Source organism: Dromiciops gliroides, chromosome 2 (assembly GCF_019393635.1).
Source record: "Dromiciops gliroides isolate mDroGli1 chromosome 2, mDroGli1.pri, whole genome shotgun sequence".
In the NCBI taxonomy this organism is placed as follows: domain Eukaryota; kingdom Metazoa; phylum Chordata; class Mammalia; order Microbiotheria; family Microbiotheriidae; genus Dromiciops; species Dromiciops gliroides.
This window is the reverse complement of record NC_057862.1, coordinates 233,960,695-233,979,470: the sequence shown is the minus strand read 5'-3', so window position 1 is coordinate 233,979,470 and position 18,776 is coordinate 233,960,695. Positions and strand designations below refer to the sequence as shown.

The following is an 18,776-nucleotide window of genomic DNA, read 5'->3' as shown; positions in this document are numbered from 1 at the left end:
TAATAAAGAGGGCTAAACTGGATAACTTCTCAGGAACCTTTCCCATCCTTTGGCCATATGATTTTGAAAAAGTATCTTTTGCAGAGTAGTCACAATGACAATGCTGAAAGCCAGGTCCAAATTATAGGATAAGAATAGAAAAGAAATGCAAGCATCATCTAGTCCTGCCCCATCCTCCCACCTTCTAGCTGGTGACTGTTTAATTCATGCAGGGGAGGCAAAGAACTGGAGGGGACCTTAAAGGTCATGTGGTCTAACCTCCCACCCAAGGCAGGAAGCCCTTATACAACATACCGTTGACATTTATAGTAATCCAGAGATGTCCATCTCTGGGACAACAAGCTCACTGTCTAATTTCATGACTGGAGTCCAAAGTCCGCCAGTCTATAACTTCTACATATTGGTCCTTGTGTTGGTCTCTGCACCAATTCGGAATAAGTCAGCACCTAGCTCCCTCCCTTTGAAACAGCTGGAGACAGCCAGCATGCCTCCTCCCCTTAGCCTTCTCTTCTCTAGACTCCTCCAGGCTCCTTGAAGGCACTCCCCACATGACATGATTTCCCTCATCAACCTACTGAACCCTCTAGCTTGCCCCACCAAAATTATTACCTGGAACGTCCTTTGTCTATATATTTCATATATACTCATGTGTGTAGATACTATTTCCATGACAGAATGTAAGCTCCTTGAAGGCAGAAACTGTTTCATTTGGTATATGAACTTCCAGGGTCTAGCACAAAAGGTGCTTAATAAACGACTGTTAACTGAATGAATCTCTTAAAATGAGATGCTCAAGATCTAATGTGAGGTTCTGGCTGTGACCTGACCAACACAATGCTTTCTTCCATTCAATCTCTAGGGCCTCACTCTAGTGTTTCATCCCCTGGTGGTCCAGAAGTTCATTTCTTCCTTGGGCACAGAGGAAATCGCCCCCATTTTAACTAAAGCCAGTTTCCTCATATTCTGCCCTTCTGGGGAAAACTTGAGCAGCCTCCCTCCATGTAAAAACCTGTAATGGGGGGCAGCTAGGTGGCGCAGTAGATAAAGCATCGGCCCTGGATTCAGGAGGACCTGAGTTCAAATCCAGCCTCAGACGCTTGACACTTACTAGCTGTGTGACCCTGGGCAAGTCACTTAACCCTCAGTGCCCCCCCCACACACACACACACAAAAACCTGTTACAACTTTGGTGTCAGTGATGGAGCCACCCCCTAGGTAACCTACCTCTCCTCCCTGCTGTTCTCTACCCAGAAGCACCCCCATTTTTCCCTCGCTGGCCCCCACTTTACCTTCCAAGCTGGCATGCCTTGGTACTGGAGCTGTCCACTCCTGATAAAGTTGTAGAGTGGTGAATCAGGGACGGAGTTCAGGTCCCCACACAAGATGATGGGACAGTAACTGCCGTCTGACAGCCTTGCCACCTTATCCACTTCGGCCAGGAGGATGGCCACCTGGGCCAGCTTGACATCGCCCCTGCGGGGGTTGTACAGCACGTGTGTGTTGGCCACACACAAGGGACCCACAGTTATCTGCCCCAAGCTCTCTGGGACCAGCGGCTGCAGTAGCAGAACCAATCCCACATTATCCCGGTTAAGGAGCTCCAGGCCGGGCCGGAAATACTCCACAGGACTGGCACAAAGCAGTCGGAATCGGGTATGCTTGTAGCAAACAGCACAGCCATCTGTCTTACACCCAGTCCTCCTCTTGTAGAAACAAGTAAAGCCTGTGAGAGAAACCACAGCCAGTGAGATGGGTCACAGAGGTCAAAGGCCAAGATCCTCTGGTTAATGATGTCAGTCTAATAAAGCATCACAGTGCTCCCACTACTCACCTCTGGGGTTTGTAGCCCTTGCCAATTCCTTAGTTCTGCAAGGCTTTCTCTATATTCAGATGAATGAATGATAGGCATGGGTAGGAGGGCACACAGGTGTGAAAATAGGTAGATAATGGGAAGCCCTCCTTCAGTGGGAATGAAAGGCTTACCCACAGGAGGAAGGGAGGGCAAGAGCTCCCTTTCGGGAGAGCTAAGGAATCCAGGATGCACTAAGGTCCAGAGAGGAAATGAGGAGGTCCCTCCAGTTAGAGGAAAGAGGGCAGAAGAACTTCGGAGACATCTCCATCCAAAAGCCCTTGAGCCAATAGCCCCCACTGGACTACATTACCCATCATCCGCAGAGTTGGCTCTAGTTGTTCCCAGTAGTGGTCTTCCTGAACCTCCTGGAGACAAAGAATCTGGGAAATCGACGAAGAGATCAGTCACTCAGAGGACACAGGTACGTGCAGAAAAGAAGGGGTCCCTACCTCCTGCTGGCAGGCAGAATGCTGGGGACACCTCCACTCTAGGATGTGGCACTGAGACCAATGTGGAAGATGCCAGGGGAGTAAGGGGGTGCACTGGAAAGCAACAAAATTCCCACAATCACTGACCATTTCTCCTAAACCCCTATCATTGAGCCCCATCCTGAAACAGATGCCACCCAACACCCTAGGTCTGGATTTTCCTATTCCCTTAATAGCCCCAAACTCCATCCTAATTCATGATCATTCAAAGACTTTGTAGGCTTTGAAATTCTCAAGAGGGTTTCTCTTAGGATTCTGCCTAACTAACTTAGGGGAGGGATTTGCCCTTCAATGTGACCCCAACTGTAGCATAGGGATGGATGAAATGTAACTGTATTATGGTCATGGAAAAGTCCCAATGTGAAGAAGCCCAGTACACAGGGCAGTTCCCAACTCACGTCAGGGTCCCAGTGCTGGAATTCCTGCACAAGATTGGAGAATCGATAATTCCAATTCAGGATGTCTGGATGGCAGTGCATGTAGAGCTCAGAGCTCTGTTGTACCAGGTCCTGGGCCAGGATATTATATGACATGACAGTAAACTGGAACTGAGGAGCCTCCCCTGAGTCCAGGCCCTGAGGATCTGGCTGGATAGAGAGATCCTCCCATTCTCGCCACAAGATTTCTATAGACAGGAGACAGACCCACAGCAATTGTGCGCCACTTGGCATTCCAGAAAGAAAGGACTGCTCTTTCCCTCATGGATTCATACCTTGCCTCCCCAGGGATCTCTATTTCCAAGCCCATCCAGTTGTAGACAGCCGTGCTTTTCTTCCTCTTTCCTGTAACCCTAACCCTCCACCTGGTGATCTAAAATTCTTGCACAGAAATGTCCTCCTATTAAATTTTAAGTTCCTTCAAGATTGGGGTTGTCATCTTCTTTGTATCCCCACTGCCCACCATCACTAGGCCTTGCACACAGTGGGCATCTAATAAATGTTGAACTGAATGACCACCTCTGATAAATGTAAAGCATCTTTAGGAGGGTACTGCTTACAAATATCTATTTTCATCGGCATGGTACCTTCCAGAGAGGAGGCACTTAATAAATGCTCACTGATTTATTTACTCATTGGACATATGCACACACTGATGAGGTCAGGGCAAGCTGATGCTAAAGGTCTTTCTGTTAGGCCCTCAGCCCCAGGCTTAAAATTGGCAGCTCAGCACTGAAGAAAAAGGAGGTTTGGAATCCATGACTCATCTAGTCTCCACAATATTCCTGTGCAACACGGTCTAATGGAAAAAGCCCTGGATTGAAGAGACTCAGGTTCTCCTCCCAGCTCTTTCATTAACTAGCTGCAAGACCTCTGGCAAACTCACCTTCTCGACCTTAAAAAATGAGAAGGCTCGAGCAAGATAAACTAGCGTTTCCTTCCAGTTCTAACATTCTATGATGCTATAAACAACATATGTCAGAGGCAGAGTTGCCATCCTAAAAACTTTGTAGCTCATGCTCTGTCCCACAGCAAGACTGGCTTCCAACCTGACCCTTCCCTGTCTCCATCCTTTAGTTCAGCCATTACTCACCATGATAAGGTATTTCAACTGGAGGAGGCTGCAACTGACCAAGACTCTCAAAGGGCCAGACGGGTGCCTCCTCCTCTGACACTGACTCTGGTGCTATGCTCCAAGCCACTACTGCAGGATCCTCTTCCCACCGCTCCGTGGCGAGGGTACCCACAGGCAGGACAGCACAGTCTGCAAACTGGGGTCCTGCCTGCATGGGGACAGCAGTCCACACTGTGCCATCCACACCTTCCAGCTGCTCCTCTCCTGGGATCCCGGCCAAATCGGCGAAGGGCTCCTCCAGGGCCTCCGTAGCCCGCAAGTCACTCAGCTGAACATTGGACCACTTGTCCTCTGAAGCAGCATCCCGCTGCTCTTCAGGGCTTGCCATCAAGAGAGCCAAGCTGCCCGAGGCCAGCCCCTTCTCCAGAGGAGGCCCCTCACTGACAGATGTGGGCAGCCTGCTGGCCCCCTCCTCTCGCCACTGATGTAGCAGGCCTTCCCGCTCCTCCTGGTCTAGACCCCGAGGGGCCATGGCAAAGCCGCCCTCCACCTGGGGGGACGAGCTCTTTGCCAGGATAGCATTCTTCCGACACGTGAAGAAAGCATCTGTAAGAAAAGTCAACACATTAGGGCACAGGGTAATTATCATCGCTCTACCACACTCTTCTCCCCAAATGGACTCTAAACTCCTTGAGGACAAGAATCATTTATAATATTTCACTTGTCAACAATAAAGCAATTGAAAAAGAATGCTGTGAAATTCTAATGGCCAAGTTTGGCCCTAATGAAGACAGGAGAAGATTCATACATCATCCCTCCACTGCTACACAATGTAGGGCCACCAGTCCCCAAAAAGGAAGCAAGAAAGCTTATGAGGGAAGAAAGTGGGCCATCTGGCCAAGCTAAAGCACTCTCTTTTTGCATTAACATCTGAAGAGGACAAAATGCTCTAGTGGCTTGCAGAGAGTTCAGGGAAAACAAGTTTTAAATAAGCACGACCAATATTTATTGATTACTCCCTATGGCAGAGGTTCTTAATCTTCTTTCACGTCATGGCCCCTTTGGTAGGTGAAGCCTATAAGACCCCTTCTGAGAAGAATGCTTTTAGATGAATAAAATATACAGAAATTCCACATGAAACTAATTACGCTGAAATAGTTATCAAAATATTGTTTTAAAAAAGTAACTGTACATCATGTCAGACTTTTTTGGATATTTTGGTTAGTTTTACAATATCTTTTATTCTTGCTTCCTATTTTTTATTTATTAGAAAGGATGGTTCACTAGGAAAATGTAGGAGGAAGGATGCAACATGTGGGAAACATAAATGATGTAAAAACAAAATCAAAAGATTAATAAAAATGTCCTTATAAAAATATTTCTGGTATTACCTAGGGTTCCTCATATAGTCCTAAGCAGATAGTAACTGTCCATTTATCCAGAGACCAGGGAGGTTCCTGGACACTTCTGAAACAAGGGGCATGGTGAAATAGAAAAAACCCCAGAGGAAGAGTCAGGATCACAGATTTAGGCCTGGGAGGTTCCTTAGTGCTCATTTAGTCCCATCCTCTAATTTTTCAGATGAAGAAACTGAGGCTCAGCTAGAGGTTAAGGTAAAATAGTAGAAACTCAGACCAAGGTCCTCTGACAGTATTCCTTACACTGGCACCATGCTCCAGTCCTGGGTTTCGACCCCAATACGCTGCCACTTCTGCATATGACCTTGGGAATATCAAGTGCCCTTTTCTGGGCTTCACATTTCTCTTCTGTACAACGTGGGGTTTGGCCTAGATGATCTCTAAGGTTCTTTTTTGACTCTAAATTCTACGATTTTGTGTTTTATAAGGCTTCACGTGTAAAACTGCTATGTTGCTTGTCTTTTCAATGGGTGGGATAGGAAGAGGGAAAGAATTTGGAACTCAACACTTTTTAAAATGAATATTAAAATAAAGTATAATTATTAAAAATAAGTAAATTCTAGGATTAAATAAATACAACCCAAGAGGAAAAAGCTTCTAAAAAGTCAAAATAGGTATCATGAAGCCTATTAGATAGAACCTACAGGGGCAGCTAGGTGGCGCAGTGGATAGAGCACTGGCCCTGGAGTCAGGAGGACCTGAGTTCAAATCTAGCCTCAGACACTTGACATTTATTAGCTGTATGACCCTGGGCAAGTCACTTAACCCTCACTGCCTCACAAAAAAAGAGAGAGAGAGAGAGAGAGAGAGAGAGAGAGAGAGAGAGAGAGAGAGAGTCATGCAGTGGATAGATAGGCCTGCAGTTAGGAAGACCTAAGTTCAAAAACACCTTCAGACATGTACTAGCTGTGTGACCCTAGGCAAGTCACTTAACCCTGTTTTCCTCAGTTTCCTCATCTGTAAAAATGAGCTAGAGAAGGGACAGCTAGGTGGTGCAGTGGATAGAGTATTGGCCCTGGAGTCAGGAGGACCTGAGTTCAAATCCGACCTCAGACACTTAACACTTACTAGCTGTGTGACCCTGGGCAAGTCACTTAACTCCAATTGCCTCACACAAAAAAATAAAAATTAAAAAAGATAGAACCTATGTAGGTTCCACAGAAAATGCCTCCAGGCCCTCACTCAACACCTATTTACTATAATTACATAAAAGTCTAACAAGCTTGGTTATCTGGTTTCTCAGCCCACAACAGATTAGAAGCAAGAAGTGACAGCTGACAGCCCAAGAAGAGACATGAACAATAAAAGTAGATAGAGAACTAAAATCACCTAGCCTGGGACAAATTAGCCTAATGGATCAGTCTGTGATAGCAGACTGATTTTAATTTTAATCTGGTACAATAAAATGATATTCATACTCATGACCTTGAATCATCAAGCAAGGGTATTATTACAATGTGTTCTATTTAAGAAGGCAGGAAAGCATCATCTACATTTTATAAAGCTTTCATTCCAAAATGGCCAAAATTTTAAACATTTTGGCACCTCGTGGGGTAAGCCTATTATCTGGAAAACTCACTTATGTGAAAACAGCTCCTTTGTTGATGACACCAATGCCAAATAAATAAGACACTGTGGTAGAGCAAGTGCTCAATAAACACTAGTTTATTTATGAATTTACAATTATGCACCAGAGTACCTTAGAATTGTTCTCTTCCCTTGCTGCAGAGGTTGGGCTCTATGGGTGTGGAATATTGTACTTACAGATAGGACTGGTGTGTTCACTGGTTTTGTAGATTTGTTTTTGCTTCCTATTTTTAAATCTTTTTTAAAAGGAATGGCTAGCTGGAGAAGGAATATATTCAGCAATGTAGGTGATGGGAAAATATCAACAAAAATAAGACTTTGTTTTAAAGTATCGGTGCCCTGGGTGACTAGATGGCACAGTTGATAGCACAATGGACTTGGAATCAGAAAGACTCATCTTCATGAGCTGAAATCCAGCCTCAGACACCTACTAGCTGTGTGACCCTGGGCAAGTCATTTCACCCTGTTTGCCTCAGTTTCTCATTTGAAGAAGGGGATGGCAAACCACTCCAGTATCTCTGCCAAGAAAACCCCAAATGGGGTCACAAAAAGTTGAACATGACTGAACACCACCACCAAAGGTGCTCTACAAAAACTCAAGGGAGGAGAAGACAGTCTCAAACTACACAAGAGCTCTGGGATCTGACAAAGTGGAGAGAGGCAGTGCAAATGAAACCTGAAAAGAAAGGAAGAACAATGCACTCCAGTTTCCACTATCAGTTTCTTTAAGTAATGCCCCTAAGAATAATCAAATAGGGATCTCCCCTCTTAGTCTTTAGGAGGCTAAGAGCAGCTAAAATAGACAAAAAGATTCACTCTGAACCTCTGAGTTCAACTTAACCCATGCCACTGTGACGATACTGGGCAAATCCCTTTGCCTCCCTAGGCCTCTGAAACCTGTAAAGGGAGCAGGTTAGCCTGGATAATCACTAGGGTCCTTTGCAGTTGATGGTATATGACACCAAATGTTTCTACCCACTAAAAATGAGGGCTAAGGGCCAGGGACAGATGAGGAAGTTGTACAGCTTATGGTGTACCTTTCAAATGGATGTGATTTTTATCAGTGGAAATGACATTCAAGAAGATACATTACTATCTGTTTTGCTGCTGGACCTTAGGAACCATATGACTTTTCCTTCTGATTTGCAGCTAAAAACTTCTGCCTGTGTTGTCTCCCCCATCAGAATGTGAGCACCTTTGGGGTGGCTAGGTGGCGCAGTGGATAAAGCACCAGCCTTGGATTCAGAAGGACCTGAGTTCAAATCCGACCTCAGACACTTAACACTTACTAGCTGTGTGACCCTGGGCAAGTCACTTAACCCCAATTGCCTCACCAAAAAAAAAAAAAAAAAAAAAAAAGAATGTGAGCAACTGAGGGGCAAACACTGATTACTTTTCTCTATGAATCCCCAGTGCTTAGCATAGGGTTTTGCACATAAGAAGTAATCAATACATGCCTTTTTATTAATTCATTCATACCACTAATCATCAGAATAAATAATTCAAGCTATATAATCGCTAGGCATGACCTTGGCCCATAGACAGCTAGCTGTCTCCACCAAAGTAAAAAGAATGGAGAACTGGCTCCAAACTTGGCTCCTATCTCCTCTCTCCTTACTATGCCCTTCCCCTCTAAAAGGGAGATAGAAATTTCTAAGTCCTTAGCATGTGCCTAGCACATAGCAGACCCTCAATAAATGCTTCTTTCTTCCTCTCCCTTCCAGCGTGGAAAAAAAGGAGGCAAGAAAACCTGCTGGGGAAGAAGGTAGGCACCATGATCTTCTAGGGTTAAGGCCAACCTCATCAATAACAATAGAACCAATGTTTATTAATCACTTATTATGGTGAAGGGGGGTCTTAAACTTTTTTGTGTTGTGTCTGACAGGTGAAGCCTATGGACCCCTTCTCAGAATTATGTTTTTAAATGAATAAAATACACAAGATTACTAAAAAAAAATCTATAGAGATAGTTATAAAAAAAAATTTAAGATCCCAAGACACCCTACAATAATATATAACAGTGTCATCAAGGAAGGAGCTGTTTTCACACATGTGAATTTCCAGAAAACAGGCTTAAACCCCATTAGGTGCCCAAATTCTTTTTTTTTTTTGCTGAGGCAATTGGGGTTAAGTGACTTGCCTAGGGTCACACAGCTAGTGATTGTTAAGTGTGAGGCCAAATTTGAACTCAAGTCCTCCTGAATCCAGGGCTGGTGCTATATCGACTGCGCCACCTAGCTGCCCCCCAAATTCTTTTTTTAAAAAAATCTAATTATGTTAAATGTGATTACACATATATAATCTATATCAGAATGCTTTCTATCCTGGAGAGGGAAGGGAGGGAGAAAAATTTGGAACTAAAAATCTTGTGAAAAAAAATTCTAGTCATCATGGAAGGTAAATTTCCTAAGACAGAGGGTGCCCCCAAAGTCTGAGTGCAGTTCAAATCTACTAAAGCTCACGCTTAAAGCTTTGTAAAATTTTCTAAGGTACAGGGTGCCCCCAAAAGTCTGCTTCCCTTTTAAATATAACTAGTTTAAGTCTATAAAAGCTCACTCTTAATGCTTAGAGCTTTGGGAAAATGTACAAGATGCAGGAGTGCCTCCCAAAAGTGTGCATGCAGTTTAAACCTATTAAAGCTCGTTCTTAAAGCTTTAGAAAAGTGTCTAAGGCAAAAGATGCTCCCAAAAGTCTGTGTGCAATTTAAATCTCTTAAAACTTAAAGTTTTATTAAGGCACTTAAGACTTTTCGTCCACCCTGTACACTGTCTTAAATAAAGCACATCTCAACACCCTTGCTTGATGTCTCGGAGTGATAGAACCTAACATAAGATCGCTGTTATTTCCATCTGGTATAAGTGATGTTAATCACAACGCCGCAGTCACTGTGCATTCTGGGCCGTTTTTTTTTCTTGACCGGGCGCGATGTTAAGAACCAGGTAGCTCCGACTCCGCAGTACCGGCCCGGGGCCGCCCCCACCCCGCAAACCCGGCCACCTCTCTCAGCCCCTACCCCCGGTGCGGCCCGCGCGGAGGCCCCCAGCCGCGACCCTGCAGAGGCAGCTGTTCCAGCTGCGTGGATCCCTCCGCCGCCGGCCAGAGGAGAAGAGGCTGTGGCCACAGCACTCCTGCCTCCGCGGACAGCTCCCGGCGCGCCGGCCCGGGGTGGGGGAGGGCTTCCGGGGCGGAGGGGAGGGGTCTGCACGGGCGGTGCCGGGAGCGTGGGGTCCCGGGTACCTGAGAGAACGCGGCACAGGCGGGCCGCGGGCAGCAGCAGGTAGCACAGGCACGACCCGATCATCCCCGGCTGCGGCACCGGGCTGCCCGCTCTTGCGCCGGGCCTCCCAGCAGCCGCCGAGCCCACGTGGTGCCTCCGCCGCCACTCCCGCTGCTCGCCCTTCAACAACAACTTTATTGGGAGTGCGCGAGCCCGGCGCGCCGAGACCACGGTTGAGCCCCGGTTACCCAAAAGACCCGGCGGCCACCTGCCCCACCCCCACGCCCCCTTCTCCCGGCTGCCTCCGGGAGGACGCCCCCTTCCCTGCGGGAGACCGGTCTCACCCTCGCTGGGGAGCTGAGGCGCCCAATCAAGCAACCACCGAGCGTCAGCTCCGCCCGCGCCTCCCAACGTGGGCCCCGCCCCTCCCTTTGGCCTAGTCAGCCCTGCGCCGCCACACACGCCCCACCCCCGCCCCGCCCCTGGAAGGGCGCCCAAGTACCCCCTTAGTGCTGCGCTCACACTGGACAGATGAGAAAACCGAGGCCCGGGGAAGCGAAGGGATGTGCCCTCACCTAGCTAATGGGAGGAATGGGAACAATAAACAATGACTAGCCATGATGGAGCGCTTTACGGTTCACAAAATCCTTTGCGAATTTCTCATGTTTACTCTCGACACCTTCGACAGATGAGGAAACGAAGCCCAGAGAAGGGAGGCGATCTGGCCAAGGCCACGGGCCCAATTAATGGAGAGAGTAATCATAATTACTAGCATTTATAGGGCACTTTAAGGTTCACAAAGGGCTTTTCACATATCTCCCTCCGTCCTCACAGAACCCTGGGTTGAAGGTTCTGTTATGAATCCCCATTTTACAAATGAGGAAAAACTGAAGCAAGGACAGCTACTAAATGTCTTAGGCTAAATTTGAACTCAGGTCTTCCTGACTCCAGGTCCAGGGTCCTATGCAAAGAACCACCTAACATAAATGAACTTTCAACTCACCCACCTCTTTTCCCTCCAACACCCCCCCCCCAAAACCCTGGACTTCCTCCTGTTTCCTCACCCCCATCCCACCTCCAATTTCTTCTCCACCTGGGAAAAATGGGAAAGTCATTTGCGAAGGGATGGGAAAGAGGCAACAAATTAAATGTTGTGATGTAATAAAAAAAAGATTGCTGAATTTGGAGCAAAAGGGTCTGGGTTGAAATCCTGCTTTATTACCTATGTGGCATTAAGAATAATTTATTGGATAAAGACATAAGTGATATACTTGTCCAATTCCTGAATTATATGGAGCCAGAGCTAAACTTGAAGCCTTACTCTAATCAAAAATCAGACAAACACAAAAAAAGGCCTATGGGTTTTTGTGGGTAAAAAGCTTAAATGAGTAAGCAGCCCCATACAGCAGCACAAAAAAAGCTAATGCAACCTTAGGTCCAAGAACAGGGAGCATTTTATTCAATTCTGGATGCCACATTTTAGAAAACAGACTGAAATGCTAGAGTGTGTCCAGAAGATGGCAACCAGCATGGTGAAAGGCCTCGGACCTTTACTAGCTATGTGATGCTGGACAAATCACTTAACCTCCCTCTGCCTCTGTTTCCACAATTGTAAAATGGGTAGAAATAACAGCACCTCCCTCCCAGGATTTTGTGAGGATCAAGTGAAAATAATTATAAAGTGCTTATCACTGTGCCTGACGCATAGCAGATATTTAAGAAATGCATGTTTTCTTCCTCTTTCCCATCCCCAAGTTCTCACAATATGAAGATTGATGGAAGGAATGGGGATAAGATAGTTGTCTTCAAGTATGTGAAAGACTGCCATGGGGAAGATATTAGACTTGCTGTTTGACCCCAAAGGGGTAAAACTAAGGAGTGGGGGGGTTGGGGTGGGGGGGAGTTGTAGGACTATTTCAACTAAATATAAAGAAAATTTTTCTAAAAATTTGAGCTGTTTAAAACTGGAAAGGGCCGCCCTGGAAGCCTATCTCACCAGAGGCCTTCTGTCCAAGGCTGTTGGTGGGCATGTTGCGGAGTAAATCGTTTTGTTTAGGTATAGGTGAGATTATATGGCCTCTGACATTCTGTAATTCTTTCATTAAGTTATTTTATTTGTTTGGACTTCAGTTTCCTCATCAATAGGTGGCACAGTGGATAAAGCACCGGCCTTGGATTCAGGAGGACCTGAGTTCAAATCCAGCCTCAGACTTGACACTTGCTAGTTGTGTGACCTTGGGCAAGTCACTTAACCCTCATTGCCCAAACCAAAAAAAAAAAAGGGAGAGAGAGAGAGCGAGAGAGAAAGAGAGAGCGAGAGAGAGAGAACAAGAACAAGAAGGAAAAAATGATGGATAATGCTAAGTGACAACAGAGGCCCTTTCTAGTTCTAAACTCTATAATCCCATAAATAAAAGAGTCTCTTAGCACTAATTAAATGCTATTTAAGTTCAATGTGTGTGTTGTCCTGACGCCAGTTTCTCTTCAGCTCTATTTTACACACATCCTTTTCTCTTCCCTCCCTTCTCCCACCTCATACTGTGGAACCAGAAAGTCGTCCTATGTTCCCTATCTCAGTACCTAATGTCCGAGCTGTGCAATCTCCAATTTGTGGCTGGAGTCTCTGTTGTTCAGGAAAGCCCTCTGGGGAGTCTCCAGACCCAGGACCGGCTGGGTACATCATGACACAGAAAAGCTAGAAAAAGAAACAGAGAGATAGATAATAATAATAATGGTGATGATAACAACAACAATAAAAACAATATTTCTGAAATACTTTTATTTTCGAAACTGGGTCTCTCTATCTCTTGCCCAGGGTGAAAGTACAGCAACCATTGGCTGCAATGCTGATTGGCACAGGAGCCAAATTTGATCTGTTCTATTTCTGACCTAGCCCAGTTTGCCCCTCCTTAGAAAGCCTGGTGGCTCTAAGTTGCTCTAAGGGGCTTGATACTTTTGCCAAACAATGTAGACACTTGATTGGTTTTAGCCTGAGAAAACTCAGAACTGTTCAAACAATCCACCAAGTCTCAGTCCTCCACATAGTAGGGATTAACACCACACTCAGTTACTACTCTTGGTGTAAAAAGGCACATTACGTACATTATATAGTTGTCTGGTTTTGGTAGCTGAAACTAGTACAAATCTTAGGGTGACGTGTGTCTTTGTGCCCATTCAACAGGAGGCTGCGGGTGTCATCTGAAGTGCTGAGAGGCTTGTTGGGAGAAAATTATCAATACTAGACAATCATTTTTATTTTATGTAGGCATGATTTTGCCCCATAAATTTGCTTTGCTAAAAAAAAAAAATTAACACATTATAATCAAACCCTCCACAGGGTCACAAGAAAACACTGTAACGTTGCTCACATGTAACTATTTCCTATAATGCACTTTTACCTGATATACATTTTTGTGGAATCAATTAACCACTGCAGACAGACCATGTTCAGAAAAAAAGGCTTCAAAGAAAGGCCACCATCTTAGACAGCAGCTTTTTTTGAAAGAGTCCCTTGTTTTCTTCTGTCTTAGCTCCCAGAAGTTCAAAGTCCAAAACTGGTCCTAACCTTAGAACCTTAGAACATTTATCTGGATCCAATCCAGGAAGCCCCTTCTTCATGGTTTGGACATAAGGAGGTAAGATTCAGATGGGAAAGGTAGAGGAAAAATGAGGGAGATGATGTTTCCATCACAATTTTGTGTATGTTTGGGATTCTTTGGGATTTAGAGAAGGTTCGATTTTATACCCTCCCAACTTGTGTCCGTCCCCCTCACACACACACACACACACACTTTCAAATTATTCCATTTTAAATTTTGGAAATTTCCTCCCCCTAACCCTACAAATAGCCATTTTTGCTATAGTATTTGTATTGGTTAATCCGGAGCAGGAGTTATGAAAAAGGGAACATGGTCTTGCTTGAGTGTTCTGAGTCTTGTTCCTCACATCAGAGAAGTAGCATGATGCAGTTGTGGGGCGGGGGCGGGGGGGGGGGGGTGTAGGAGTCCTGACTTTAAGAGGAAGGAGGACCTGCGCTCAAACTCTAGCTTTACAGAGAATGATGGCAGATAGATGGTACAATAGAGAGTATAGGGTCTGAAGTCAGGAAGACCTGAGTTCAAATCCAGCCACAACTAGATGTGTAATTGTAGTAAAGTCACTTAACCTGTTTGTTTCCTAATCTAGAAGATAGAAGTAATAATAACACCTACTTCCCAGGGTTGATGAAACATTTGAAAAGCTCTTTGCAGATCTTAAAGCATGATAGAAATTCTAGTTATTATTATTTTAAGTCACTTATTCCTCTTGGGCTTCAGTTTCCTGAAGTGGGATAAAAGGTCCCTTTGACCTTCTATGGTCATTATCTATGATCCTATAATCACCCACTAGGTCCTGATTTGTCTGCTGCCTTAGCCCCTGTTTATTTCCTTTTTCCACATTTGTAAAACAAGAGCCAATAAGAATTAACCCTTTCCTTACTTTCTTCCCCAAGGTACTGTAAGGATGAAAGAAAAAAGTCAGTAATGTGTTTCGAGATCCTTGAATGACCAAAAAAAAAGGTGTATACAGAACACCATTATTCCAATTATATCAGGTCCCTCCATGAGGCCCTGAACAAAGTGCTAGGATTCTCAAGACACTAAGATAGCACTCCAGAAATTAATCAAGTGGGGCAGCTAGGTGGTGCAGTGGATAAAGCACTGGCCCTAGATTCAGGAGGACCTGAGTTCAAATCCAGCCTCACACTTGACACTTACTAGCTGTGTGATCCTGGGCAAGTTACTTAACTCCCATTGCTCCACCAAAAAAAACCAAAACCAAAACCAAAAACAAACAAACAAACAAAAAACCCAACAACAACAAAAAAGAAATGAATCAAGTAATCCAGCCAAATTTTTCCTCTCTGCCTATATGCTTCTTGGCAGAGTGAACATATATACACTTCACTGCCACCTAATGGGAAGAATAGACAGGGCTACTACCTTCATGAGATAGAATTTTAGATACCTTTCTTGTGACCAGCTACCCTAATTTCCTTTTCCCAGAGTTTCTGTTCAAGGTTCATTTAAGTTGGCTAAACATCTGGTGTTCATGGGATTTTCCAAATTTGTCCTTTTCCATTTCCAACTATGTCCTCTATACTATATCTTCTATACAACCGTATATGTCTCAGGCCTATAGAGCTGGTAAGGAGCATCGAGGTCATCCAGTCCAACCCTTTCATTTTACAGAATTTAATACCCCTGTATTGAAATGTGTTTTGTTTTGTTTTGGTTTTTTGGTGAGGCAATTGGGGTTAAGTGACTTGCCTTGGGTCACACAGCTAGTAAGTGTTAATTAAGTGTCTGAGGTCGGATTTGAACTCACATCCTCCTGACTCCAGGGCCAGTGCTCTATCCACTGCGCTACCTAGCTGCCCTATTGAAATATTTTAACATAGCCTTTGCCTAATTCTTTCTTCCACTTAACCCCCTCCCTCTGGTTTGAATATGATGCATAGAAAATCTGTCATTATTTGATTAGCTGATAGATGTTGTACTTAGATATCTCTGCCAGAGTCATTTTGCATTTGATACAAGTATCCAAACACCGTAGGACAGTGTAGGACAGGATCAAGGTGGGATCTGTCAATGCTGTAGGGAGCAGGGCAGGGTTAAGGAATTTAGCCCAGCCTATTTTAATTAGTTGCAGATTTTTTTGTTTGTTTGTTTTTTCTCTTAATTAGGTTATAAGCTCTGTTATTTCTATAAGGTGGAAGGACAAGTGTTGTCAGCTTTTAAATTTGGCACCCTTTAAGTTATGAAGTCCTATGGTAAATCTCAAATCTTTACAGATTCCAAATACAGTTGACCAACTGAAAGGTGGTCCAGATGACCAACTGTACCACTCCAAGCAGGACAGCATATACAGCGACATCCCCATCCTCCAAATGGGAGGAAAAACCCATTTATTTCTCCATATAATGTTTACGAAACAATAAGAAATTCTCCAGTGAGATACCCCATGTGAACTACTTCATGTCAATCCCAAGAGTAATAAATAATAAAAACAATCACCAAGATTATGATGATTTTAACATATTTTTGAGGATACAGTACGGATGACAGGTTAAATGAGAATTACTCCCAATACGTAGAATTCATGACCCAGACTATAGTCCTTTAGATATATCATTTCCCCAAAACATAACATTAAGGGCTAGAAGTTGGCCTATAACAATAATGAAAAAGTACATGTTCAAATGTACATGAATATTGGATAAGCTAAAAACAGGATTTATTTTTATTAAAGAATATCTCAATTGAACATATTATATTTATATATAAGAATATTACTCCTTTTGGCTTCGCCTCCTATGTTGTAAGTGTTGAAGGACTAGACTGGAAGGCAACCGTCAAGACATGGTAGGAGCAATTTTATGCTCCTACATATAAATAATGCACATAGCATTTTACTGTCTACGTAACTCCATAAATTACTGAGGATAACTCATTTAACCTATCATCCATACCTTATCATCAAAATTATGTTAGAATCATTTTAATGCCAGGGATTGTTTATCAGTTGCCTTTACCATTCATCATTCTTAAACTAACATGAGGTGATTCACTCAGTGCCCGTCTCTGAAGAATTTCTAACTTTTGTAGATATAATCTAGAGGGAAGTGTTTTTATCTTAACCTGGAAGAAGGGGTTATTATTGTGCTTGCATTCCTCCTTGAAGTGTTGGACTTGGTCTTAAGAAGACCTGTGTCTGAGTCCTATCTCTGGTATTTATAATAGGGGCATAGATTTAGAGTTGGAAGAGACTAGAGAGGTTTTCTGGCCCAACCTTTGATTTTATAGATGAGGAAACTAAAGCACTTAAGAGGGGTTAAGTGATTTGCCCAAGATCACAAAGGTAGAAAGTGTCCAAGTTACAGTTAAACCTGAATCCATTGGCTTTCCAGTCCTCTTTCTACTATACCATCCATTTTTTCCTTATTAATTATGTGATGCTATATGATAAGTAACTTAACCTCTCTGTGTCCCTATACAACTCACTAAGCCTAATCTGCTAAGGCATAAATTGGTTTTCAACTTGTATCACTAAATTCCCATAAAGGAGATCCCTGGTGCTACCTGAAATCACATGTCCCTCACATATGGATACCAAAATAAGAGAGGTGAATTGTCCACTCGAAAATTATTTCCCCATAGGATTAAAGGATGTATTTCTAGATATTGAACTAAATCATCCCAAAAGAGTAGCTTTCAGTTAAAGAATCAGTACATATTTCTAACTTAAAATCCATATGATTGAACTTGCTGAACTTGTAAACAATGACTAGAACTCCATGCATGTTTCCATGCATGTTATCTGCCACATTAGAATTCAAAATCCTCAAGGCCAGGAACCATGATTTTGACTTTCTTTGCATCCCCAGACTTAGCATAGTCCCTGGCATGTAGGGAACATTTAATAAATCTTGAGTCTGACTTGTTTATTTGATTTGAGGGAGGGTTTTTTGTTCATTTTTATATTTTGTTTTTTTGCCAAACTTGTTATTTCATTGGCATTGGAAACTCCAGTTAAAGAGCTTCGTTTGGGGAGCAGCTAGGTGGCACAGTTGATAAAGCACCAGCCCTGAATTCAGGAGGACCTGAGTTCAAATCTGGTCTCAGAAGCTTGACACCTACTAGCTGTGTAACCCTCATTGCCCCACAAAAATAAAAAAATAAAAAATAAAAAAATTAAGAGGTTCCTTTATTAATGCAAATCACACCTTCTCTACAATTTAGGGTCTTAAGAGAGTTGTCTGGGGCAACTGAGAGATTAAGTGACTTAGTGTCATACAGGCAACACTCATCAAAGCTGGATTTGAACTCTCAAGAGAGCTTGAAGCTCCTACATCAGTTTCATCAACCATAAAAGGGGGATAATAACAGCACCTCTCTCCCAGGATTATTATGAAGATCAGATGAGATATTTGTAATGCCCTTGGCATAGTGTCTGGCACATAGTAGGCACTCTATAAATGTTTATTCCTTTCTCTTCCCCCTTCCCTACATCATGGTACCTATCTCCTCTGACTGGTTGTCCATAAAGTATTATGAGATATTGGAGGGAGAGGCATGAATGGCATATAAATATAAAGAGTTGCTTAGACTGTCAACAATGCATTATTATCTAGAACTATTTAGGATTACAGTAGGTCACGAAGACTCAAATGTTACAAGATACACAGTTGTAGAGTTATGTTGCAGCCTTGCCAACAACTCTTCTCCAAGTAACTGAAATGCCATAGTCGCTTAGGGAACCCCAGCATTATGGTTTCCAAAGCATATTGGTTAGGCTCCATAGGAGGAATCTGGGTTTGCTTCCCCATCCTGAAGTTCCCTTTGTTTCCAGGGAACCACGAGAATAAGAATAAGAATTCGTGTTTATATAGTATTTTAAGGTTTTCAAATTCCTTCCTCACAACTTTGTGAGGTAGGTAATAGAAATATATTACCTCCATTTAATAGATGAGCAAACTGAAATTCATTGAGGTTAAGTAATTACTCATGGTCACATAGCTAGGAAATGTCAGTCCTGAGATTTGAATCTACAAATCTTGACTTCAAGCCTAGGGCCCTTTCCAGTAGGCCATGCTGTTTCCCAAGTTCACAAGAACCTCATTTACAGCTCCATTGGCCCTAAAGTACGTCAGGGAGACGAAG

The 18,776-nt window shown here is 43.6% G+C and overlaps 1 protein-coding gene across 4 annotated transcripts in view; it reads right to left on the bottom strand.

Moving 5' to 3' along the window:
• ANGEL1 (angel homolog 1) overlaps positions 1-18,776 on the bottom strand; it is a 112,944-nt gene that overhangs the window by 7,742 nt on the left and 86,426 nt on the right. For 2 of the 4 annotated variants that reach the window (XM_043988012.1, XM_043988013.1), the window contains 5 exons: positions 12,655-12,769; positions 3,871-4,458; positions 2,739-2,965; positions 2,163-2,232; positions 1,290-1,723 (listed from right to left, as the gene is read on the bottom strand). In XM_043988012.1, coding sequence (XP_043843947.1) covers positions 1,290-1,723; positions 2,163-2,232; positions 2,739-2,965; positions 3,871-4,458; positions 12,655-12,757 — 1,422 coding nt within the window. In that variant the 5' untranslated portion in view covers positions 12,758-12,769. Of the gene's footprint in view, positions 1-1,289; positions 1,724-2,162; positions 2,233-2,738; positions 2,966-3,870; positions 4,459-10,094; positions 10,312-10,418; positions 10,474-12,654; positions 12,770-18,776 lie in introns of those variants that run through there. The other 2 variants (XM_043988015.1, XM_043988014.1) reach the window with 2 other exon arrangements.